The 10,986-nt window shown below is 45.3% G+C and overlaps 1 protein-coding gene across 1 annotated transcript; it reads left to right on the top strand.

Annotated features, from left to right (window-relative positions):
- Nucleotides 1-367: 367 nt before the first annotated feature.
- On the top strand, nucleotides 368-10,061 carry PNP (purine nucleoside phosphorylase). The gene is made up of 6 exons (XM_054269602.1): nucleotides 368-390; nucleotides 3,726-3,895; nucleotides 4,640-4,743; nucleotides 5,993-6,168; nucleotides 8,733-8,923; nucleotides 9,844-10,061. Exons 1-6 carry the CDS (start codon nucleotides 368-370, stop codon nucleotides 10,059-10,061), a joined length of 882 nt encoding a protein of 293 aa, XP_054125577.1.
- Nucleotides 10,062-10,986: the final 925 nt, after the last annotated feature.

Genomic DNA, 10,986 nt, shown 5'->3' with positions numbered 1-10,986 from the left:
AGAGGTGCAAATCCAGGCAGATCCCTTGTCAGCCGCTGAAAAGTTGTGTGTGTGTGAAATTTCTGGGCTTTATCTGCATTACAGTGTGTGTGTGCATGCGTGTAAGCTTTCTGCAGAGCTCTAGAGCATGTGTGTCATGTGGGGTGAGGCCAGAAAAGCAGATGTCCTGACCATGCCCCTCCTACTCGGGGATTAGAGATGCTCAGGGGACAGCAGAGAGAAGCTGGGACACACTTCCCTGACTCACTGCCAGAGACAGCAGCAGCTTCTGCAGGTTCAATAGGCTTCTGCTCTTTGGTCAAATAAAACCCTGCAGCTCCATTTCCAGCAACCATCCCCTTCTTTTGGTTAACCAGAGAGGAGGAGGATGGCCTATGCTGAGGAAGACAGGTAAGGTGCTGTGAAATAGGGGGTGCACGGACGTCCAAGCTGGATGGGACTAACAAAATTACATCTCTTTTCTTCACCTTGTTTCCTTTCTACTGGGCACTCAATAAATGTCAGACAAAGGCTGCTCAGAAGTAAACATCTTATTACTGGAGAGCAATCTGGCCATCTGCCTGTGCAGGTGCTGGTATTATGAAATATGGCAGCGAGTAGGTGACCTTGGGAGAGGTTATGGGCCAGAAGAGGCAAATATCTCCTGTGGAGAGGCACAGACTGTGAATACTTATGGCCATGTGCCCCCAAACATAATGCTTTAGCTGTTTATTGGGATACGTCTGCTTTTTTGCATAGATTTGCTTTCAGCCAACTTAGAAGCAAATAAGAGTGTGGTTTTTTTTCATGCCATAAAAGATCTGTCACCGGTGACAGTCCTGTGTTTTGCAACAGATGTGTTTCTCCAGTGGATGACAGCAATCACAATAAAGGGGATTGTGTTTTCAGCTGATCCTGTGATTTAATCCAAAGCGATGCTACCGAGCACTATTATTAGGTGTGCATTGTTAGAGCAGCTAGAGGGGCCTTTGTGCTCCATGTATTAATTCAGGCTGTCAAAAAGCTTGCACAGGCCTTGTGCTCTTGCAGTTCCAGGATGAACACTCTGCTGGGTGACCCACGGGTCAAACTCCCCCTTTGCTCCTGCTGAGCAGGTATCTCCCTTGCATTCAGAAATTATCAGTTCTTGCCAGTCCCTTTGATGTCACCGGAAGGTTTCTGAAAGCGAAATACTGCAAGCAGATTAATTTTGGCATCGCTGTGCTCTCAGCACTGGGGACAGCTCTGATGTGCCCAAAGCCTTTGGGAAGGACAGGGCTCTGCCAGGCCCCTGTGCACTTGCTGGAGCTTCTTTCAGGGAAGGAAACATATGCAGCACTGGAGATTTACTTCTTTGGTTAAGAAGTATTTTAATATCTTCTGTTTAAAAGGGGGAAAAAAATCCACCATAACTTGGCATAGCTCAGTCAGTCCTGATATCTTCAGCAGACATTGAATGGGTTCCATCCCACATTCCTAAAATTTCTGAGGATATAGGAATAATATCCATTCTCTAATGTTATTTTGCAATGGTTTATGCTCTTCAAAAAAAACAAAAACTGAAACAAGCAGTATTATGGTCACAAGGAAGAGCAGATCCTGGTGACCTTGTTCTTTTCTCCTGCCTGCCACAGGTATGTCAAAACCTTGGGCATTACATATAAATTCTCTTGGTTCCCTTGAATTTCTAAACAAGGATTACAGTTATTCAACAGAGAAATTGGGGGGAATTGTTCATTAATGTATGTAAAGCACTTTTAAAGCTTTTGTCTGCGAGCAAGTGATAACGTAGTCAACTGTAGTCTTTATTAATGTCATTTTCACAGCTCCTGCTTATTTCAGGAGCTCATGATACACTTAGAAAATTCAGTATGTGATGGTAAATAAACTCTCTCATTTCCAAACTTTTCCTTTGAAAAGTACTTCAGCTAAGTATGACTCTTCATTTTAATCTATGCGTATGGAAGTTATTTCTTCCCACTGGATTGCAAGTTTATGATATTTTTGGGTATTTTTGACATTGCAGTTTGTAACTAGGACTGTAAGTTTGATGTATCTTATGCTGGATAGGACTTAGAGTAGCAACTAGACAGTCAAGAGGCTCACAGAAAACACCTGTGCAGTAACTACTGACCCTGCCAGTATAAAGAAAGAAAAAGCATAGAATTGAGAACCTTTGTTTCAATATCTGGTACTTTAGTTGGAGGAACCAGTTATACACAGTCAAATCCTCTTAGTGGCCTGAAACCTCCTGCAGTGAGGAGCTCCTCACCTCTGAAAGCTTTTCTGTCCGTCCTCTAAGACTGCTGAGAGCAGCATCACAGCATTACTAGGGTTTACAACTCTGGAAGAAAAAGACTTGACAAAAAAGAACCAAAAGAAACATTCCTGGATAGATAGTGACTGCTCATCAGCACCTCCAGTCAATTTTACATCACCCACAGCCTCACAGTATCTGATTTTCTCACCTCTCAATAATGAGATCAACTTTTCATAGAGAGGACTGCGGACCCTGCCTGTGGGTTCAATCCAGGACCCAGTCCTCTACCATGTACAATCATTAATTCTGCTCATCAATGGTAACGATTGAGTTGCTTCCAAGAACTATTAGTACCCCTGCTTTTGAGGATAGTTTCCAATCAACCTTGATATTGACTTTCAGAAAGTCTCTGCATTGTCCTATTGAAAACAGGATTATGGGATTATTTTGCTATTGATTGTGTTTCAAAACTGTGATTAAGGCATCTGAATACTGGGCCAAGAGGTTAAAAGTTGAACTCTTCTCCTTTCCCATGAGACAGATGTACAACAGGCACTGTAATGCCAGCTTCTATCCCACCTTCAGGCAATGGGGCTCCCTGCTGGATTAGACTTTTTTTAACCGAGGTATTTGCCAAGTCCCCCTCTTGAATCACTTTAAACTCTGGAGCCCAAATTCCTGGTTTTCACTTGTTTTGATGGAGACTGATGTCATTGGGCCTCTTGGCTATGTCTGGGCTGCAGGTGTGATCCCATGCCCACTCTGTGGGATGACTAAGATCTCCATGTTTATCCTTCTGTACTGAAGGCACGAGGTATCGAGAGGGTGGGTGGCTGACATGTGGTACCAGCCTAGATGGAAGTGGTGGGAGCTGATGGCACTCAGCACTTACAGAGATTGGCTTCTCCATCCCTGCAGATGATGCTTGACCCATGTCTCAGAAGTTCACCTGAATCTTTACCTACTGCAGATGACAGTGTCTACTCCTTCATCAGCACAGCATTCCAGATCTGCTGTTCAGGTGTCTTCAGAACTCCACACATTTGTATTTCCTCATCACAGGCTGGACATCCCCATGCACACTCATATAGGTTGGAATTTCTCAGTCTAATTGTGCTTTTCCCTTTCTTCAGGAACTCAGGGGAGACCAGAGCCCATCAGAAGCAGGAGTGGTTATGCCTTGTGACATTTCTGTGATCTAGGTATCATTAGCCATTCTTCATCTACAGAAGGGGATTCAAATGATTTCCCTGTAGTCGGGGGTAAAATACATGAGATTAAAAGCGATGCATCTTCAATAATAGCAGTGAAGCTTCTATTATTATAGTCTTAATGAAATTTCTTTTTCCCTGCACCTTTTATCCTTTGAAGCTTGTTCTTTGAACGGGTTGGTAAGTCTCCCTGGCCTGTTCTCGTCCTGCAGAAGCAGCTATGAGGTGTGCCAGGAAGGGCTGGTAAGTCTCCCTGGCCTGTTCTCGTCCTGCAGAAGCAGCTATGAGGCGTGCCAGGAGGCAGCAGAGTGGCTGCGTGCCCGCGCTGCCCGGCGGCCCAGGGTCGCCATCGTCTGCGGCTCCGGGCTGGCAGCTCTGGCCGATGTGCTGGACAGCAGGACAGTCTTCCTATACGAGGACATCCCCCACTTCCCACAGAGCTCAGGTGAGCACAGCTCAGGCCATCAGCACCCCAGCCACCAGCAGCCTGCAGCACAGCCTCACACGGGGATCATTCAAGTCTGCAAACCAGTCCCATGCTGGCGAAATATGTGTTCACAGTAAAAAAACATAAATATCGTAGCACAGATATAGGTATTTGTGGCCACAATTCTCTTTACAGAGAAAAGCTAAGCACAATTTCCCAAGAATTTCTTCTAGGAAAGGCAGCAAGAAAACCTCAGAGAAAAAGGGAAAACAATTCTTATCTCTGCTTGCTGCTCCTGTTGTTTTGCACCTGTGGAATGAGTTATGGAGATTGTTTACCCAAAGTGATTTGTCAATTAGATTCTGCTGAAGACTGTTTTGTTTCCTTGGCCAATTGGAAAAATTTGTGTCCTGACTATTGGGAGATAGTCACAAGTTTTCTTTAGTATTCTGTAATACTTCTATAAAAATTCTATGGTATTCTATAATAATTCTGTAATATAATTATAGTATAGCTGTAATGTAATATAGTATAATTTTAATAAAGCAAGTGTTCAGCATTCCAAAGCCTTAGAGTCAGATGCCAGTATTTCCTTCACTGGGGGCCCTACTTTTCAATAGGTATTTATTTATTTATTTGATTTCCAGCTCCTGCTTTTGCAGTGCTTGGCCCTGCAGTAAAGCAAAATCATCAACAAACAGATCCCTCTAAAGTCAAGTTCCTTGAGACCTGTAACTAAAATGCTGCTTTGTTAATTTCCAGTGTCAGGGCACGTTGGCAGATTGGTGTTTGGGGAGCTGAATGGGCAGCCCTGCGTGTGCATGCAGGGAAGATTCCACTCCTATGAAGGCTACTCTCTCAGCACGGTGAGTTCTCCTTAAGGAAAATATTCACCATGGGGAGAGGTGTTGTAAAAGCTGCAGAAGTGACTGCTTGCCTTGCTATCTAGCTGCAGGATGTTAGCTCTTGCAATGAACTTACAGTGCTCTTGAAATGAGTCTTTCTTAGATTTCAGGTCTGTCCCCAGAAAATAAAATTGGGAGTTCAAACCAAGAGGTAGTTGGCTTCTGCTTGGTGCAGGTGATGCTGCACAGGCACACAAATTGGCTGACCCTGCTGCTCTCACAGAGGGAAATAGTTTATCATATAAGGCAGATTAATTTACATGCTTTAACTTAGTCAGTTTAATCATGATTTAAATCAGCAGTGAGAAGACTTCGATAAGAATAATCTATTTCAATCTTCTATTGCATTTATATAGTTTAAAGCTTTCTTTTTCCCTAGAAAAATTCCCAGGCTACTGCAAGCTGCTATAACTTCCCAGATAACATACTGGGATGTGTGGAGATTTATCTTACCTACCACGCACATATATATTTTTCTGCTAGAAAACAACAATAGTATTTATTTATTGGCTTTTTTTTTTTTTTTTTTTTGGATAGCTCTGTGATTTTCCTTTTTTTGCACTGAGGTTATTTGCATTTGGATATAAACCGTAATTTTTGGCACCACCCAACTTCTTATAGAAAACCAGCTATTTTAAAGCCATTCAATACAAAGTTAGCTTTATCAAGACGTGTTTGTCTATTAAAATTAACTTGCTTCTTGAAGAAGTGGTGCCCATTACTAGGAAATATTTTGCTCACAGTAGCATTTCATTGATAGCAGGCATCATCCAAATTCCTGACTCCACAAAATCAAACTTCTTAAATTTTTTTTCTCCAGCTCCCAACTGTTCCTTAGCTTTGGATTACTCTCCAAGTCCATGTGCATAAGTAGTTACTTCAATCAGCACAGTGGCTTGATCTCTGCAAGACCTTGGCAGTGAGCAAAAATTATCTGCATGTTTTTTCTGTACCACCTTTATTTGACCTTAGTGCAACTGTAGGAAATGTGGTCTTGGATTTTAATGCGAGATTTTGTTTCATTATGTTTAATTTGTTTAAATAGCATTAACATTCTATTTAAATTAGAGGAATGTTTAAAATTGCAGAAGGTTGTTTTGTCTCCATATGCAGACTCTTTGCATCCACAAATTGTGATACTACAAATGCAGTAGCAGTGGCTGTCTGCTCGCTGTGACACTCATTGCACATTGGCCTTTGGTTCTTGCAGGTCACCTTTCCCATCAGGGTGTTCTTTCTCCTGGGGGTGGAGATCTTGATTGTCACAAATGCTGCTGGAGGACTGAATCCCCACTTCCAAGTGGGGGACATCATGTTCATAAGGGATCACATCAGCTTGTTTGGCCTGGGAGGGCAGAATCCCCTGCGTGGACCAAACGATGAGCGGTAAGAAGGCATCGTCTCCATTGTTGCCAATTAATCCTTTTTTCCTTCAGCCATGGGCTGGGACTGCCAGTTGTGCCTACTGACAAATGTTTACTGAGAGGCAGAGTTTGGCTCCAGGTAACCTCAAGGGAAGAGTTACAGCAGGAGCTGTGTGTGCTGTGCCACCTGCCCTGCCTTCCCTTGGCTGTTGCTTACTTGTGCAAGCCTACAAGGAGCTTACACACAAACCCCCAGAAGGTTTTGTTTTGTACAAGTAGGCTTCTGATCCTTCTCCTGACACGACCAGCTGTACCATCTGCTAAAGCCACCCACTGCTCTTCTTCTTATCACTCCCTCTCTCTGCTGGTTCCTCTTAACTGAGCAATCAGTGAACTGTGCTGTCCCCAGCCTGGGTTTATCAACAGCCATTTCTGGTGTGATGGAATGGGTACAGCAGAGGCCAGGCAGTAACTGGAGGGCAGAGCAAAGATAAAACCTCTAAATTTCCTGATTACCACTGCTATATCCAGGTCTCCAAACTGGAGTGCCTCTGTATTCACTGAAGGCATTGCTCTGATGAGAGGTGGTTGTCTTGGCACCTTCTTCAGAGACCTTGAGATCTACAAGAGCCACCTGCTGCTGGCTGAACTGGGAAATCAGGTTTCCTGTACTGGCTGTGTAGCAGAATCTTTGCCTTACTGAGAGTGCAGAGAGGAGCTTCTAGCATATCCTCACTCCTGAACTGCAGTTGCCACCAGATTTGGATTTGTTTTGAGCAAGATGCTGGACTAGATGACCTCAAAGTCCCTTCCAAAATGAATTTATGATCCCAAAATCCTTCCAAGACACCATCAGACTGGTGAGGTGGAAGGCCCCTTGTGAAAAATGGATGTGTTTGCAGGGCAGGCATCTGGATTGACCTCAGATCTTTCCAGAAAGAAAGTTCTGCTGAGAGTAAGGTGCCCTGCCTGGCTTTCAGTTAGCTCCTTCCTGATGTAACAGCAGACCTGGCTCTTGCTTCTGAAAGGATCTGAAAGGTGTTGGCAGCTGCCTCAGGAGAAATAATCACTGTGCTGCGATTCCATGGCAAGAGGACAGTACCCATCTGAAGTGGAACATCTTTACATTTTTGTAGGTATTGCCGTGGGTTGGAGGAAAGTGATCAAAAGCAGAGAAGCTACGTGGAGTGTTTAAAGCTCTCTGGGCTTGCATAATTGCTCTGGAGCAGGAGGAGAGGCTCCAATCAAACAACTGCATCTGGACAGTGTTCAAAGGCAGCATAGCTGCCTCATTGCCTCCCCAAAGCAGCTGCTTGGTGAAGACTGCAGGGCTCTGGGAGGTGACTTCTGTACTGCTGACCAAGGCATCAAAATGGGCAAGAGGTCTTTACGAATCAGGTTTCAAAGTATTGCAGAGATTTAGCTTAGCAAACTCCTAAAATCCTGTCCAGCTGAGCTACCAGGAAGGATTTATCTAAGCACAACAGAGCAAAACTAGAGGCAATGAAGTGATGTGGAAATAATATTTTTTTAATAAATTAGAGATTGGGCTTCTGCATTGCTGGCCATCCTTCAGAAAAGGGAAGCAATTTTCATGGTGATGAATACTTATTACCTTAGACCAGAAGGGGAAGTTTGTTTTTATTTATGTAATATTTAGTGTTTATAAAAACAAAATAAGCCACCTACTGCCCTAAGCATTCAGCTGGAAGAACATGTAAACAAGCAGAAGCTTTAATAGCATAAATGAGGGACCTGGTCCACTCCCACTGATCTGCATTGGTGAACATGGCTGGGAGTTTATTTTCCAGGTCTCCTCAGTGGCAGCATAACAGTGTTTGCCATCTACTCCTGCAGGATTCACTCCAGCAGGATTCACTCCAGCAGGAGCAGGACTGAGCTGCTATTTTAAGACCAAAAGCAAGAGATCCAGTCTTGAAGCAGAAGATGAAAGCTACCTAAAATATGGCCCTGGAGCTCCAAGATGTAAAGTAGCTGCCTGCTGTGTTGGGCCTTAAATATAGGGACTGATGCTCTATCAGGCCAGGCTCAAACCTCCATCCAGGGACAGCCTGAGAGACTCTGTGCCTCAGAGCAGCCACTGTCTGGTGGGGAATGTTTAAAAGACAACATGAGCAGTTACTGGAGAGAGAATGAACTGGCCATCAGTGCTCCCTAGAGACAGGAACCCTTGAAAGACCATTCCAGAAGGGTTCCTGCAGAAGGGAGGTAGTGCCAGACCTTCCAACAGTCTTGGATGACTAGATCTAGCAGGAATGTCACCCCCAGGTAGGTACCCCATTCCTGGAAAGATTCAGGGTCAGGTGGGACAGGACTCTGAGCAACCTGTTCTAGCTGAAGATGTCCCTGCTCACTGCATGGGTTTTGATGAGATGGCCTTTGAAGGTCCCTTCCAACCATGATTGATGGCAGAATTACCTGATGATAAGAGTGGAATGAGAGAGATTGCATCCATGGCAGGTCTGCCCTCAACACTTCCCTTTTCTCCAAAGAATGACCATCCCTGGACTCTGACAGAGGGAGCACTAGCACGATCACACAGCTGTGTCCTTTACTGCCTTTCAGGTTTGGAGTGAGGTTTCCCTGCATGTCAGACGCTTATGAACCAGATCTGCTCAGCCTGGCCATGGAGAGTGCCCAGGAGCTGGGGTTGCTGAGCTTCACCAGGGAAGGAGTGTACTGCCTGCAGGCTGGGCCCAGCTACGAGACCGTCGCCGAGTGCCGCCTGCTGCAGGCGCTGGGAGCCGACGCTGTGGGTGAGCTGCCAGGCCGGGCTGCCAGAGCTCTTGGAGCACATGGATTGAACAGTTAATTCTGCTCAAGGCTGACTTGCTTCGGTCTTTGACTCTCTTAAGTCTCCTGGGGCTGGAGAAATGAGCTCTGTGTATTTCTGCTTCATTCTGCAGTGGCTTAGTGCAGCTCCTGGGAGGATCTGCACAAAGTCCCTGTGCTTACAGCTGAGCAGGACAGGGATCCCAGCACAACTTTGTGTTTATTTCCCAAACACAAAGTCTCTCATGCTCAGATGGTTCCAATTCAGGATGACTGAGTGGGGCTCAATAAAAATGAAGTCTTTTTCTAGTATTTTTCTTCTAATTCTGACATTGTAAAGATTTTCACTGTGCTTTTTCTCTACAAACCAGCCTTCCTTATGAGTCTTGTTTAGGGATGGTAATCATGGATACCTTCCCAAAAGTGTAAAAGAAAACTAAGTTCCATGATCCATATGATTCCTCCAGCTATGATTCCATCCATGACCCCTGGCTCATGGAAGTCTGTATATGAATACCTGCAGATTCACTGTGTGTGAGGAAAGGAGCTCCCCTCAAAGCCATTTTTATTTGCAATAGCTTTTTTAGCCAAGGAAGAGCCAAATGACACAGCACATCAGTACTTCCTTAGCAAGTCTGCAAGCAGTCTGACACATCTTGAGGAGGGAGGTGTGGCACAAGGATCAAATGCAGGAGGTTTATTGTGCTGAGCAGAGTTGTAACTGTAGTCTGCAGCTATCTGAGCCTTGTACATATCACAGCCTTTAACTACTACAGAGTTCAGACACAGAGCTGGGGGGAGTGAGACAAGGGCGTGTGCTTGGAGGTAGGTTCATGCAGCCTTGGAGAGATCTTGTTTTGGTGTAAATCCTGACTCATTCTGGTCCTTTCCTCTCCTCCTGCAGGCATGAGCACTGTCCCAGAGGTAATTGTAGCCAGGCATTGTGGCCTCCGAGTCCTTGGGATCTCCCTCATCACCAACAAAGCAGTGATGAGCTACAGCAGCCAGGAGAAAGCCAACCACGAGGAGGTGCTGCGCATCTCGGTGCTCCGCGCTGAGGCCCTGCAGAAACTGATCTCACACCTCCTTGGCAAGCTGGGGGAAAGCTCAGACTCTCTATGACCTCCGGCCATCGATCCTTCATAGCATAACGTGTGTGAACACTACCAAGTGTTGGGGGAGAGCTGTTGGTGGACTGTCCCTTTCTCTCTGGATTTTAAATTGATCTTTGATCTTTGTGCTTTATCTGATCAGGTGCAGAGCTTCACTTTGAATTTTGCCAGGATGATCCCCTCATTTATAGCCAGTGACCAAAACACCTTACTGGCACTTCAAGACATTCGCAAACCCCAGTGAAAGCAAAGCCCCAGAGACTGTGACCTCCAGCTGTCTCTCTTGGGACACCCTCCTGCCCCAAATCTCTGCTCCCCATTGCACATAAGCAGGTCAAGGGTTGGTCATGGGGCTTGCTGCCTGCTTTGGTAGAGCCTGGTCTGAAACCAGAGGAAGCCCACAAAAAGACTATGTTTTGGACACATGAAATGGGCCAGGCTAAAGATGAGATCTGCCTGGAACAAGCAATGGTGCAGAGCAGGTGAATTGCAATTGATTTTACAGCTTGGAAAACCACTGCATTGCCATGAGGTTGTGGGGCTTCCCCTCCCAGAAGGTCTCCCAGAAATCCCACTCCTTCCTCATCCTTGGCACCTCATGACCAGCTGCAGAGCTCAGTTGCTGTTTGCTACAATGCAGCACTTCCCCAGCACTCCTCACACCTCCCTATTTTGTTTCATTGCCCAATTTAGCAGGACATGAAAATTCAGCTCAGTACAAGGCAAGGCTTACCTGTACACCTTGTAAACATTGCCAAGCTGGAAACAGAGTCCAGCTCTATCTCTCCCTGGTTTTGATCAGTTTCTGGATGTCTTGGAGATCAGTGCCTTTAGCACTGCAGATTGGTTTTCCTGTTGGTGCCCAAACCAGAGAGATCTGTTTGATCCCATGTTTCACATGAGCTTTGCTGCTGTCCCTGCAGCAGATTTTGGAG

Source organism: Melozone crissalis, unplaced genomic scaffold (assembly GCF_028551555.1).
Source record: "Melozone crissalis strain CALT ecotype California unplaced genomic scaffold, PUWL_Pcris_2 ptg000007l_1, whole genome shotgun sequence".
NCBI classification, from domain to species: domain Eukaryota; kingdom Metazoa; phylum Chordata; class Aves; order Passeriformes; family Passerellidae; genus Melozone; species Melozone crissalis.
Note: the sequence above shows the minus strand (reverse complement) of the source record. Positions and strands in the feature narration are given on the sequence as shown.